This window comes from Lepisma saccharinum, chromosome 1, assembly GCF_977018435.1.
Source record: "Lepisma saccharinum chromosome 1, izLepSacc3.1, whole genome shotgun sequence".
Classification (NCBI taxonomy): Eukaryota; Metazoa; Arthropoda; class Insecta; order Zygentoma; family Lepismatidae; genus Lepisma; species Lepisma saccharinum.
Window position 1 is genome coordinate 30,509,353 of NC_139229.1, and position 16,337 is coordinate 30,525,689.

The window sequence follows — 16,337 nt, forward strand, 5'->3', positions numbered from 1 at the left end:
TCAACACACAGAACTTTACATAATTAGTCACTTTACACTATTAAGAAATACCTAATATCGATAGAAACGCTCAACTTTTTAGTGACAAAAATATGAAATCGCATTATATTTTGTTTTCTCCTGCATCAGCTACAACCTAGATGAAAGATACAATCTTTCAAAGATGTAATCTTCCATACTTTTCTACTTTAAACTTTGGTACTCTAATTTAATTTCTTCCCCTTTTCCTTATGGTGTAATTCCTTTATATTTTCTTCAATACAACTAAATAAAAGTCACTTGAAACGGATATGAAACGAATTCCAGGTAGGATAAAACTATAGAAGATTCTACATTTCTTCCACACTCAGACTCAGATGAGTCATATCTCTGCTGTTAAGTACATAGAGAAACAAACCTGTCCCTCCATTGTATCCTGAATTATAGGTGAGAATGCAGCTTGAAGCATGGAGAATTGTTCATCTGATGAAGTATTCATGAGCTTCATGAGGAGAAGAAGTAGGCGAATCACACAACTCAACTGACACCGAGATCGTTGCATGGCCTGCAAAAGTATAGTACATGTAATTTCAATGCTACTTGACTTATTCTGTTGGCTAGGTTTTGATTTTACATCTTCAAAGAAATAGCCTTAAAAAAAATTAGTAGATAAAATAGACTAGGAAAGGGGTGTACATTGTGGAATATTATGGGGACAGTAACTTCTTATCTACCCTCCACTATCTTCTTATCAATTATCTGGTGGAGTCAGTACAAAGCTAATGAAATGTCAAATGTCAAATTATATTAATTTGGTTAATACTGTTAGGGATGAAGAGACAGGTGAGTGGAGAAGGTTACATAATTTAGAACTACATAATTTGTATTCATGTCCAGATATTATTAGAATGATTAAATCAAGAAGACTTAGGTGGGCAGGCCATGTGGCACGAATGGGAGAGGAAAGAGGAGTTCACAGGATTCTTGTTGGGAAACCTGATGGTAAGAGACCTGTAGGAAGGCCAAGACAAAGATGGAGGGATAACGTCGAGGTGGACCTAAAGGATATCGGTAGGGATGGAAAAGAGTGGATAGATCTTGCTCAGGACAGGGACAGATGGAAGGCCCGTCTTGCTGTAGCCATGAACCTTCAGGTTTAAGAAGGCTAGAGAGTTAGTTAGTTAGTTAATACTGTTTCTTAATAATTATTCCTTTAAACATGCAAGATTACACCATATATACTAATGTAAAAACTCACTCTGGTTTTGATAAGAAAAAGCTGCAAAAAAAAATCTCATATATAACACACAGCACAATTTAGGTTTAAGATATGACTGTTTTTAGTTGTTGGTTGTAAAGTGGACTGCTGCTATGTGGACCAAGATGAAATATGTAAAGGTAACGTTCCGAGTGAATATAGCACCGTGCCATGAAGGCACATTTAGGGTATGTGAGGTTAGGGTCCAACAAATTCTCGATCTCAGCCATTTTGGAGGTAATGTGATCAGCAACATGCTCTGCTCAACTTTACCCTCCAGGTACGCATTGATCTTCGATTACCCACCCTGGGAACCGAACCTGGGTCTCCCACGTGGCAGACAGAGATGTGGAAAACAGCAACCGAGCGACTGCTTGAAAATGCAATTTCTGTGGAAGCAAGAAGAGATGGTGAAGGAAGCTCCATCCAAGAAGTAGGTTTTCCTGTGGGAAGCACCTATTGGTTTAAGTTTCATATGTAGGAAACAATTCCTGAAGAACTTATTTTCCATTTATTCTCGTGTGACAAATACTGATGCTACTACTCCTATGTGATGATAGGTTCACACTCAATTGCCATCCTAAACTGCATGACCGGTGGCATGTCCATCCCTTAAAAACAGATTCCAAAGTAACGCTGCATCAGAAATCTAGTCCGGCATGGGTGTAACTTGGGACCTAACATTTTGGGATCAGAATTGAACTTGGGTATAACTTTGGGTGAACAGAATCAAAACGTTTTCTATCCCATAGAAAATAGCATCAAGACTACTGTGCTAAATGACTTACATTTACAAAACTGTAAAAATTACTCATTACCTTGCTCCTAAAGTCCCAAGAGCTTCACACAAGTACCATTAGCTTGTTAATTCTTTTAAACCTGATACTCAAAGTTACGCCTATGTAGTTTAAGACCCCCTGAATACAAGACAATATAATACCCAACATTGTGAGCATAATCTCATAATCAATTTTTATGGAACTGATCAAGACAATGAATTCAATATCGATTCTTCTGTATTCCTAGTCATGATATTTTACAAATGTGTTTAGCTTGCTGCAAAATTACAATACTACCAACTTGACAATACATGATGAAACAAAAAAAAAAAAATTCCAACTTGTGTTATAATTCAATGATGTTGAAAGGTCATGTATGTGTAACTTCATCAGTAGATACATCAAGCTATGGTGTGTAATTTTCGATTTGTTAAATTTTTCATGACTTAGGCATCTAACAATCACAAGGGAACGCACCTCTTTACTACTGCCTCTTCCTTGCAAATTTTCAGAACAGATTCTTTGATCTACACAGTCTACTGCCACCAGTATTATCAGATTTAGTTTGTTTTGAAGGTAGATTCTCAATATTGATTGCAGTGTCTGGAACTTGTAATGTTCACTTCTTTCACTAACATTCTAGCTCACAAAGAAATGTAGGTTGTTGTTCTTTAAAAAACACTCTTCTTAAGAAATGATTTCATAAAGGGCTATTGTGCTTGCATCAAAACTTCCAGGCTATTTTCGTGTACTATTGTTCCATTCATATAAATACAGACGTTCTGTGGTGACAAGTTGGAGTCACGTGACAACTCATTTGTAGCTTTCACATTTATCGGAGCTGGCATTTTCGGGTGAAAGAAAAGGAAAGAGGGTCTTCGACTCTGGCCACTTGTTTGACAGTTCAAGGAATAGAGCACTGCTTGAAGCCACATCTGTGTTCGCCAAATGGTGTAAAATTTATCAAGCAGAGAGGGGGACACAAGTATCCAGACGGGGGAATTCCTCCAATCCCCCTCTACAAATACCACCCTGATAATAGTAGACAAAACCTGAGTAGTCTTTGATACAACATCCGTGTTAAATTGTCTGATGGACAGTGTTCATTACAATTAGAACACTGTGACAAGGAACTGACAAATTTGCCATGAGAGTATTACTTGTTTGGTGTCTTTTTATATCAATAAACAATAATAACCTTAGCGTCAAAGTGTGGAAAAAATTCTTACCTTTTGATTTTCTTCTATTTCATCTGCAGAAGATAGAACTTGCTTATATGTTGCCTTGAGCAGTGTGTCTAGATTTGTCAAGGGAGATGGTGTTTTGTCCTTGAATTTTGTGAGTAATCTGCGCTGAATTGCTCTGAACTGAGCTGCTCTTTGTGCAAGTTCTTCCTGTTGGAAAACAATGTACAACATTTAAGAATATTATAAAATGAAGCAGCATATAACAGCAGAGTTGGTTCAATGGCCGAGCATATTAAGTGGTTGACTTTCAATATCGCCATTGAAATTCCTGGGTTCAAATCCTGACATTTGAACAACATCCATTTTCAATTTCATCTAATCATCGCTCATCCTCATTGTCGAGATTAACCAAAAGTGGCAGAAATTGGCATAAAATAGCAAAAATACTATAAGAAAACAAAAATACCACACAATTTGGAACACTACTGTCTAGTAACACTTAAAAGTAGAAAAATTGCAGATCTCAAAATAGTCATCTATTTTTATGATCTAAAGAGAAGAATGATGTATACAATTATTTACACAAAAGATAGTGTCATGATAAGTAATACTATTTTCATAGGGATGTGACGAAGCTGAAAATTTACCGATGCCGATGGACTCACCGATACATTTTGAAACTGATACCGATGCCGATATTTAACCGATTCCGATACGTAAGATTATTCAATATAAATGGGATGTTATTTTCAGCATGACAAAAATAAATTTGCTATGTATATTTCTATTGGATACATTTGCATCTAAAAAAAAAAAGTGCTTATGTGAACCTTTAAGAACATAGATTCTCAAGAGATTTAACATTAGTACTTAGCAGTTCTTTGAAATGCAAAATTAATTCTTGTTCTTAATGTTGTAAATTTAATGCTGGGAGATTGAACTTCAGAAATAGGTACGCCCAAGTATTTTCTCACCACATGCTTCAGGTTTGGATACTCACTTTTGAATTTCCAATACAACAGCGGATTCTGGTCACATGGAATAGTTGGTTCAGCAATGTACTGTTTCATTTCTAATTTTGAGGTAGGATGATCCTCTGAATGAGAGTTTGCAATAACTTTATAACAAAAACTCCACAAATGATGAAAAATCATAACCTAATTTTCAATAAATCTTACAAAATTAAAATATAAAACTTATTAAAAGGTAAACTCTTAGTATTATCTGTACCGGTTTAAATATCGGATTTTTGCTGATGCCGATCTGTTAATTTCTGCTGATTTTCATACATCTGTAATCGGCTTCAGCACATCCCTACTATTTTGTATGGATAGATAGCACTAAAAACTAATATTTTTACCATCATCAATAAAGTACCAATATGAGATATACTGTTGCACTAAGTTACAAGCAGTGTCCACTATGGCATAGTGGTAATGTTGTTACCTTGTAATTAAGGGGTCCTGGGTTCAATACCTGGTGGAGACACATTGCTCTTTTTCTTCATATCTCACTTTAAACTGTAGATCCAGTCCTGATTAGCCTATCTGAGCATAAAGTGGACTTATGCAACTTTAACTAAGTTACAAGCTACAGTGGAACCTCGATGTTACGTTTTTATGGGACCAAGCTGGAAAAACTTAAAATACGGGAAAATATAACATCCAGGATCATGAAATCAGGGTTCCACTGTTTCACTGCATTTACATAAATATTGGATTGATAAATTATATCAGTATAAGTACTTTTATAAAGTCATTTTTGTAGAAGTTTTACATATGTCTAAATGGAAGTAATTCCACAGCATTGAGAAGATAAACACAAGTTGCAGGAACAGCTTGTATACAGTTCCAGTCAAAAACATTATTGTCTTCAATGATGTTGCAAAAAACACATGTACTGTAATATGCTGGGATAAATTAGCAGTATGAGAAATTTTAATTGTGTGACTCACTGTGTACACCAGGCAAGTCATCGATTAAAAAAAAACATTACTACTGGGAACATAACATTTCAAAACACTGACATACCCTTAGTTTAATTCTAAGGATAACCTGCTCATGAAAATTCATGCCTTTACATTAAATTCCCATCTAAAAATGAATAATTGCACACATATGTAACTTAGTAAGCTGCAAGCTACTAAATTTTACTACAATTATTAAGTTTGAATTGTTATGAATTTTTAGAATAAAAAAGAATTCTTTGTTATCATTAATCAATACGTGGCAAGTACCATATAAAAACTCACTTGCTACCTATCCCCTATTGTTCAGTTTCTCTTATTATAACTTTTTCTACATGAAGTATAATATTCTATAAAACTTGGTTAAGTTGAATTTAAAGTGTGAGTGTTTAACTAAAATATAGTAATGTTTCCTTCCAGATATGCTCTTGTACATTAATTGCCCTAATGATTTTGTCTAGAAAATTCTGGTTGTTTTTTTCTGAAAGACCTGAAAAAGTCAGCAAATTTTGTTTACATGAAATTGCAGACACCATGAATATTGTAGTATGTCTTGAAGTTTTCCTGGTGATGAATGATGAATAAAATTCTCTCCGGCTATTGACCAGGTCAATTCTGGAACAGTTTCCAAGCTTTTAAGAGCTAATGTCACTCTCATCTTCAGGTAGAAGTGACGTTAGCTCTAGAAAGCTTGGAAACTGTTCCAAAATTGACATGGTCGATTGTAGTCATACAATAAATTAAATTAGAAGACAGTATCGTATTTACTCATGTATAATGCGATGTTTTTCCCAAAATTTTTGCCCCAAAAACTGTGGTGCGTATATTATGCATGAAATAATTTGGACAGCCAACATGAAACCGTACAGGGCCATTCCATGATTTTCTGACACCTGCATTGATTTTTCGTGTCTTCGGAACCCCTATCATGTTATATATCGTTGGATAGCTTAAATCCTGCAGTTTCTGAATATGGCAACAGTATTCCATTCAAGATAGTAAGCTCATCACAAAATGAAGAAACATTCTGATTTTTATGGTACTTTGGATGAAAGAAAAGATAAAGAAAAAGAAAACAATAATTAAAATGCATTACTGGCCAAATAATGTCATATATATATATAGAGTGTCAATGTCTTAATGGAAGAAATATTGTGCTCCTAACTGCTAGTTTGAGGGTCCTGAATGTGCCTCCTATAAATGTTACGTTAGTCATGGAAAAAGTATAGATTTTGAAGTTTTAGAAAAAGTAAAGAGGAAATGAGCAAAACCATGCATTAAAGTTTAAAGGCCATGTCCACTTTTTTTTTTTTTTACTTTGTAATGTAAAGTTCTGGAACACCAAGAAAAGCAGTGGAATTCAGGAATTCCCCTCCCATCTCATGGGATATGTATCAGCGGTATTTGTTGGGTGAGATATAAAAAACAAAATAACTTCTTGAGTACTGCAAATCTTACGTTAATTTTGATTTCACTTTCTACTATTACACGATAAATAAGATGGTTAAAGAGTGAAAGATTTGGGATGCTAAACACAGTGGAGGGAGATGGGGGAAATGGTGTGGGTTGGTGACTTCTTGTTTACACAAGAGAATATTCTCCTCTTGGTCCACATAGCAACAGGTGACTGACTCATTGAATAGGTATGATGTCATTCATTCTTGATCGGCATAGCAACAGCTTTACAACCTACAACTAAGAAAGCCATTTCTTGAAACTGGATTGTACTACGCATTATATACGAGATATAGTTGTTTGTCACTTTTCCCCATCAAAAACCAGGGTGCGCATTATACAGGGAGTCCATAAAGTCCTGCAAAAAACTAAAACTCTGTAACTTGAAAACTATTAAGTTTATTAACAAAATATTTTGTGTGTACTTACAGCAAGGTTCAAAGTTTATTTCCTGCTTGTTAGGTTCAACGCCAAACCTCCAATTGTGCACCATTCACGTCCAAACACTGTTGCAGTCTTTTTGTGAAACCGAGAATTACGGTATTCGTGCTGACGGTGCTCTCCTGGGATATTCAGAATCACATCTCTTATTTTTTCTTTTAGGTCATCCAGATTAGCTGGTTTCTGTGAATACACCTCGGTCTTTACATGTCCCCACAACCAATAATCGCAAGGTGCCGAGTCTGGTGATCTTGCAGGCCAAGCTGTGGGCCCTCTTCGGCCAATCCATCTATCTTGAAATTGTTCGTTAAGAAACTGCCGAACTTCAAGGTCAAAATGTGGCGGCGCCCCATATTATTGCATGTGGACGTCATTGATGATGCCTAACCTATTAGGTTCTGGCACAAGGAATGTCTGTAGCATGTTCAGATAGTTGTTGCCATTTACCGTGTCTTCTTCGAAGAAAAATGGACCAATCACTCGATCCTGGCCATCCACTGCGTGGCAAATCTGACACATTTCCCGTTGCCTTGAACTTTTCATACCATCTCTTGATGCTTGAATTTGCTGGGGGTGGTTTCCCATATGTTGTCTGGAACTTTCTCTGCACTGAAACACAAGATTTTAACTCTGCAAACCACAGAACACACTGTGCCTTTTCCTGGATGGACGCCATCTTAAGTCACATGATCACGTGATTACCAGTGCAAGCATCACTGAGCAGTGTGGCCAGAACAAAACTTTAAACTTCCACCCTTCTCACCCAAAAAATGTGTATTGTTAAACGCAACAGCTAAAAAGTTATAGAGTTTTAGTTTTTTGCAGGACTTTATGGACTCCCTGTACATGCGTAAATACGGTAATTATTAGTTGATTACGCCTTGCAGAATTAGGGTAATATACTGTAACATTAAAACAGTACAGGTAATAAAACTAACTACAACGTACAGATAAATTCAATCCTTAACGTTTTTACCATAATAACATGTATTGTTGTCTCATCAGCAGGTAGGACCATGCAAGTTAAGACACAGCAGGTAGGACCATGCAAGTTAAGACATGCACACCTTCACCATACTTACTAACCTGTAGTTTATGAGATTTCTGCCTTCTGAGAAAGTGAGCTTCAATTTCAGAGAATAGTTCTTGAAGAGGAAGTGACGAAGAGTAGAAACATGAAAAGTCTCCACCTTCGCCTTTTTTGAATCTAAGATTGAGCCTAGAAATTAGTTCAGTGGTCAGCAGCCACAGAGCAGCTAAGTTGTCGGACTGGAGTCGATACCTCTGAGATGTACGGGAAGACAATACAGTAACAGACACACCTCCGTAATATTGAAACCCTGCTGCATTGGACATTGAGCCATCCAGCACATATTCTGTATAAATAAATAAATAAATAAATAATAATAGTTTTTTTTTTAAGTGCTGAGCAGAGTATACAACTCAGTTGAGTAAAAAAGTACAAAATTACAGGGATAAAATATATAAGATGTACCATAGAATAATATATTGAGAAGAGTATTATATTTTAAGTTATTGTTTTCAACAATATTTTCTACTACATCTCTATAGTTAAATAATGCTGAGCAAATGAGTGGCCGGACACATCATCAGGTCCAGTTTCTATAACATATCATCACTTAAATTATCTATTAGTGTTTTTGTTACTTCACCATTGTTACTATTTACTGACATAAAGGAATTTTGACTAGTACTACATTTTGGAACCTTGTAAGCAACAGCTATCATGTACCAGTGGCTATCAATCTTTGATGATAGCATATTATGTACAAATGCACCTATTTTGTTACTTCTTGACATACACTGTGTGCAATTTAAGTGATTCCAACCACTCCTCTTATTTAAATGTTACATAACAATTTTGGATCTTCATACACAATAATCTGATAAATAATTTCTGAATTGAGTCTATTTTTCTGTATGCAATAATAATAAATTTTAATTGACGAGCATGTTATAAAAATCAAGTACAAAACCGTCAAAAAAGATAAATACTTTGCTGTCAAAAACTATAATTCATTACCATATTCAACAGCTGGACGAACTATTGTTTTATACAAATATATCACGATACTTTCTTTTTTAAAAACTTTCAATGAGAAGAATATATAGCCTAACATCTATGATCCTTGCAAATTTCTGAAATATTCTAATGAAATAGAAGAAAGGAGTCTATTAAAATTTGGTACATACTTGCACTTTGAATAATGAAGTAATTAGATACTCTGCAATGAAATATCCTTGTATATCTTAAACCTACACTCATTCACAATAATTTCCATTCCATTACTAATTGGGACTCCCTGATGGAGGAGTGGTAGCTTTGCCTTGTAATCAAGGGGTCCCAGGTTCGATACTCAGTGGAGGCACACAGTGGTTCGGATCCCACTTTAAAGTGTAGGTCCAGTCCTGATTAGCCTTACTGTGCATACTAATTAGTGGTGTGTCAATCATCAAAGTCAGCTTGCAGTTTAACGACATCATTACTTGCTGATGTGTTCTTAAAAATTATAATACTACTACTAATAATAATAATACATTATATTAGGGGTGGAGATATGAGAGTCTTGCTAATTCCGATAATGTGCCAAAGTAAAACTTATATAACACTAACAATCCAATATTAAGTTACAAATGTTCCTTGAATAACATGGATGCTTCGTAACACCTCTTTTCAAACTTCGCACCATGCAACCTCATAAAAAGACACTAAATTAAGTCAACTTTTTCAACATGATTTTTGGCTGTCAAAAACTATAATTCATCGATCTCCTTGTGTGCATTAAGTAAGGAAATCCATGAATGTGCAAGGTTATTCAAAATGAACTCCCTAGTTTTGTGATTTTATTGTTATACGGGTGTATACATCTGTGCCTGATGTCCAAAAGTTTTTATTTGGCACATACTTGCACTTTTGGGTGCCTCTAAAGAGGGTCACCCCTTACACACCACATGGTGGTTCCAACAAAGCAAATTGTTGTTGTTTTGGTGCAGAGACTGTATATCTATGTTTTCCCCTAATGTGTACAATTCACAGGTAAAATAGATATACGTTTTGACTGCTGATGGGAACAAGTATGTATTTCTACATCATTCGCAGTGTGTTCTGCTGCAATTGTTTGTTATTTCAGTTCATAACTTGCCCACTTATGGCAAGTTTGTTATTTTCTCTATGCGTCCTTGGGATGTGCATTTGCTCAATTGACACAATGGCCAAGATGAATGTCAATTATTGCTCTTTCTTGTCTTGAAATTAATTGAGGTTTGCAGCACTGATTATACATAGAATGAATATAAATGTTATTGGCATTAATATCCATCATACAGGGAATATTTAGAAAAACAGTGAATGAAAAACAAACAAAAAATATTTAGATTCTTGAATATTTTTGGAATGGCAACACTGATGCTGAAAGAGTTCAACTTTCCCTGATTTTAAGTTTTTTCAGCTTTTCCTATTCTATTATTCATACTCTAGGACTCACCTGGGAAAAGTTCAGTTAAGCTCACGGCAGGCTTGTTGGTGCCAAGTGTCACCTTGAAGTCTGCATCCTTTGTCGGAGTGCAAGGCCTCGAAACCAACCTCAATGGAAGAGATAAGACATTCTGGATGATTCTTGGCACACCGGCACTTGTTATGTACACTGTTACTATTTTCATCTCAATGGACGGAACTACGTAAGGATCTTCCAAGTAGACAAAAACTAGAAGGTGGGTGGTATCACCTGGAAAAGTAGCACAATTGTGTAATGTTCACGTACCCTTAAGAGTTATAGACAAAAGAATACATGATATATATATATATATATATATATATATATATATATATATATATATATATAGTATGGGATTGGCATCACCAGAAATTTTTTGGAATTTCAGGAAAAAAGGGACATTTTTTCTTCAATATCAGCACATTGTTATAAAAGGGATAAGCAACAATTAATTACCATGAAACCATTCAAAACCAGTAGTTTGAATTCTATATTTTTAGATTTAAAAAGAACCTCAGTGATCTAGTCAGTAGGGAATCTTACTACCATGCGGAAGACCCATGTTCGATTCATGGGGTGGGTGATCTAAGGTCGAAATCTTTTCCCCACATAAAGTAGCTCTGTGGCTCGCCTAGCCTCAAATCAATGGGTACCTGGAGGAAATTGTAGTCACGAGGTTTATGTTGTGACACTTCTCCCACAGACATCTCATTTTTGGAAGTTTGATAACTCATGAAACAATTTTTCTTTCAATTAAATTAGATAGAATATGCAAAAATATTCCTGGTCATCACAATTTACAATAACTTTTTCTAGCTAACTCATTTCCACCTTCAGTTATTCTGCTGGCATATTAATTCAATTCAGTTTATTCTATAGACTATGAAAATAATAAAGCTTCTATTATTATTATTATTAAAAATGGAACAAAATATGCTAAATTCCATAGGGCTGACCAGTTCACCCCCTCCCCTCCCTCTTCAGGGTGGCTACAAACAAGCAGAAATAAAATTCCCTGACTTTTCCAGGTTTTCCAGGACAAAATTTACATTTTTCCCTGACAATTATAAACTAAACTAAATCGATGTATTTGCAAATGGAAATAATAAACTCATACAGATCCACGAATAATTTTGTTAAATACCAATATTATCTTCTATGAAATTGACTTAATTTCTCTATTCTCTATGATTTGAATTCAAACTGCAAAATAGTGAATTTGGAAAATTATTACAATTCACAAGCTACGGAAGGAATACGGAATTTTGTCATACACAGTAAGTTTAAAATAAAATACTTGATTATTTTTAAAGTTACGACTAAATGAGATAAGAGTAAAGAGTGAATGATCAAGAAATACAATTTGTAATTTATCAGTCTCCTTACACATTCTCGGTATTATATGTTATTATTATATTTTCACTGAGGTTTGGAACCCTCTGCTTGCAAAAACCATGAGTGTGGACTCTTTTTTCAATGCATAAAGCTACTTCTCTTTTCTCTGTAAAGCAAACAACTTAACTCTTGCATATAAGTGAAAATTGAATCGAACAAAATAAATTGTCATATTTCCTTACATTATCAATGGGATTTCTGCTTCAGTACAGTATATCCAAGTGAAGTACTGTGAAACTGACAACATGCAGTTATACCATTAATGCTGACGAAAAGGGTATGTAGGTATTAGAAATTTAACGCAAGGAATTTATAGAATTGCATTGTATAGGTACCTGATTTAGCTAACCACACATTAAAACAGGAAAACACTAATAATAAAAGCTTCTGAAAGTTCATATACGAGGGGCATCCTGAAAAAAGCTCCAATGGTGCCTAAACAAAACAAAACAGCACTAGTGGTCGGAGAGCGACACACACACATGCAGGCAGGAAGAAGTGGCATGTAGCTGTAATCTGGCACAGTTGCAATGCAACAGTTTTAGGACAGTTCTAGGTTAAAGATTGACAGCTCTCACACAGTCTCCCACCGACTGCGATGTAGCCTACATTGCACGCTCAGAATTTGGCACAGAGTCACCAGCAATCGTGTGAGGTGTGCAGACCGGACGTCGTGAGTGATAGTATGGTCAGACGATGGTGCAGACAATTCACGGAAGGCCAATCGAATGTGCACAACTCCATTCAGCTCAGTACAGACGGACCCTTTGCATCACTTCAGGTGAGAAATCTTGGACCACTCCCTGAACAGATCTGGCCTTGAATGTACCGACTTTCATCCCTTTGCTTAACTGAAGGGGTTTCTGGCAGGGCAAGGATTTGACAGCTACACTGCGATAGAGATAGTTCCAGTCATTGCTGTCAGACACATATACCATGGACATACAAAATTTAGTACCATGCTACGACAAATGCCAGAACAACGGTGGTGATTATGCCGAAAATTAGGTTAGGACTCACGGTTACTAATGCAAAAAATTACAACTGATATTCTTGTTTTATTTATACCTAATCGGCAAACTCCTTGATATTTTGTTATTTTTTTTTCAAATTGGTGTATTTTCTTATTTTTTATTTTTTACTATACGGTGTTATTTTCCCCAAAATTCACATTTTCATTTTAGTGCATTTTCTGGCAAATATCTGAAATTACACCTTCATGGTGTTTTTTTGAGTTGTTAGTGTTACGTTTCCCAAAATTCGCGTTTTTGTTTTAGAACATTTATCTGCCAGATATACCGAAACTTAATACTCCATTGTGCTTTTAAACTATTATTTTAAATTGTAGGTCACATAGTCTACATATTTTCGTGACAGTTTGATATGTTGGAACAGATTTTTGTGGAAGAAAAAGTAATGTGCTCCCCTGCACTTTTCCATGAAGGTGTATAGGGGTGTGGAGTTTGGGTCCCACACTTTCTTGATCACGGCCGAAGGTGGGGGTGATGTGATCAGCACCACACTCCTGGCTACATTTATCCCTCAAAGTTTCCTCAAGGTATCAGCTTCATATGATGCTGGGTGGGTGACAGAGCAGTTTGAATAGGTGGAAAACATCCCGGTTCTCCCCTGCAGAGGATCGACCCCGGGTCTCTCGCATAGTAGTCACATGCCCTAACGACTGAGCTCCATTATTACTCGCTTGACAAATGCCGATGGTGCGCACTTAGCTTGGTAATTCAAAACATATCTCGTGCGACAAATACAAAGATGTGGCTCTCGTGTGACGGTAGATACGCACTCGATCTCCTGTTAGAACCCTGCCACTTTGCTCTGTGATGCAAATGGTTTCGATAGAAGTTGAAAAAATCGTGGAAAATACATGATTTAATGTGGCTGTCGGAATTATTTCATGTACGTATAAGTATAAATCTATAGTTTACTCTTGAGTAAAATGTTGGAAAACTTGCATGTTCTATGTACACAGAAAATACAAGAATGTTGGATTTCATAAAAATTTTCGTTGTTTTAGGACATTTCTTTAAAAAAAATCACTAAAAACGTCAACAATTTGCATTTTATGCCAAATTCGCATTATTTCGATATTTCGAACAGGCGAAAATGTGTCCAGACATCACTGTACATTCCTAAACATAACTTCGCAGCATTTACCAGTTTTCACGGTTTTGGCGTTTGCGGTTCCCTACTAATCGGAAATTACTTTCTGGTCACCCCTTGTATAAATCAGTAGATGTAAAGTGAAAATTTAGCAGGGCTGGCAGAGAAAAGTCAATTCTTGAAGAAAGTGATTTGCTTTTATGATTGAATGATTTCAGTAAATATGATATTAAAATATTTACTTGTTTATTATTAGTATTTTATTTCATAATATTGGACATTAACTTCACTCAGTGAGAGATTAATGACCATCTCTCACGAGTTTAAACAGACAGGACAGAGAGTGGCGTTAATTTTATTGCAATACTAGTATTGCGGTAAATTTGAGGTTGCGAGCATGCAATTGACAATTTTTATAACGTTCACCAATGCAGATTTATGTTTCACTTTTTCATGATAGTATTCAATATATATCCCGTTTGGTTGGATTCTTCTTGATATCTGAAAATAGTGCAATGTCATTGTAAACGTATGTTAACCAGTAATACGTCAGGATGATGAAAGAAAACCTTCGGAAGCACTGCTACATTAAATAAGGTGAAGTGAGCCAGAAGAGTAATAAAATTCCAGCAGCAAATTTTCAGTCTAAAGCTCTTCTTGTTTATACATGCGATTTTTGTTGGATGTTGCAGTCCATGCAATTTCTGTCGCATGTTGCAGTGAGATACTTTGTCGGGCGGCGATATTCGACAAAAATAGTATGTATCAATAGAACCTATTTCTTTTTCATGTTCCTTCAGTTTGCCCAACAAAATACCTTACTATCGGACGGCGCCACCCGCTCTTATCCCCTCCATCTGTTGACAAGTCCCCTTACTACTCCCATACGGACAAGAAAAAATGATAATTCAATGCATTTTCCATGTAATATTCAGAGGCTTAACCTTTACTCCCCCGATGATACCATATGGTATCATCAAAGTAAGGTTGTACTGGCCCGATGATACCATATGGTATCATTGTGCTGATTACGAACAATGTGCTTTTTGGACCTTCGTACTCTTATGTTTGGGTGGAAACTCTGACACAGGTCTGGAGCAAGCCTGGGAATTTCATATTGATGACCAACCTCGCCCCCTCTCCGCAACATATCAATGCCACATTTCCGAACAGAGTTTCACATTTTGGCTCATTATTCAACTTGTACGGCACCCAGGAATATGAAGAAACATGTTTCATTCTCTTTGGAAACGTCCATTCCTTGAAGAGAATACTAAGGTTTGCGCCTTCTCCCCAAAATAGTGGGAGAAGAGGGGCAAACTACAGACTTTTATGGGTTTCTTTTCATTGAAATTCGGTGGTCGCGCCCCCCAAACCCTTCCTCGGTTCGGCGTTCTGGATTGACACGGTTGCATGCTCTGATGTTTAAGCTGCAAAACAAAACTTATCCGAAGTAGATTGCTCCGATAGTGCCCAAGTTGTAACAATTTTCCTCCAAAAATGCAAATTACCTATTTTTCGTAAAAAAACTATCACATTTTAGCTTATTATTCAACTTGTATGGCACCCAAAAACATGAAATATGTTTCATTCTCTTGTGAAATGTCCATTCTTCGAAAATAATACAAAGTTCGCACCTTCTCCCCAAAATAGTGGGAGAAGAGGGGGCAAAGTCCAGATTCTTATTTTTTCCATTGAAATTCGGAGGTCGCGACCCCCAAACCCCCCTTCCTCGGTTCGGCGTTCTGAGTTGTACACGGTTGCATGCTATGATGTTTTAGCTGAAAAACAAAACTTACTGAAAGTAGATTGCTCACATAGTGGTCGAGTTATAACAATTTTCCTCCAAAAATGCAAATTACCCATTTTTTTAACGTAAAAAAAATCACATTTTGGTTTATTATTCAACTTGTATGGCACCCAAGAACATAAAATATATTTCATTCTCTTGAGAAATGTCCATTCTTTGAAAAGAATACTAAAGTTTGCGCTTTATTTCCAAAAGAGTGGGAGAAGAGGGGGCAAACTCCAGATTTTTTTTCATTGAAATTCGGGGGACGTGCCTCCAAGCCCCCTTCCTCGGTCCGGCGTTCTGAATTGTGCACGGTTGCATGCTCTGATGTTTTAGCTGCAAAACAAAACTTATCCGAAGTAGATTGCTCACATAGTGCCCGAGTTATAACAATTTTCCTCCAAAAATTAAAATTACCTATTTTTCGTAAAAAAATAATAATCACATTTTGG

At 36.1% G+C, this 16,337-nt stretch overlaps 1 protein-coding gene across 1 annotated transcript in view; it reads right to left on the reverse strand.

Moving 5' to 3' along the window:
• Positions 1-16,337, reverse strand: part of BBS9 (Bardet-Biedl syndrome 9) — a 74,273-nt gene that overhangs the window by 14,048 nt on the left and 43,888 nt on the right. Inside the window, exons 8-11 of the mRNA XM_083130363.1 lie at positions 10,572-10,811; positions 8,152-8,441; positions 3,246-3,410; positions 398-544 (exon numbers count right to left, since the gene is read on the reverse strand). Coding sequence (XP_082986489.1) covers positions 398-544; positions 3,246-3,410; positions 8,152-8,441; positions 10,572-10,811 — 842 coding nt within the window. The remainder of the gene's footprint in view (positions 1-397; positions 545-3,245; positions 3,411-8,151; positions 8,442-10,571; positions 10,812-16,337) is intronic.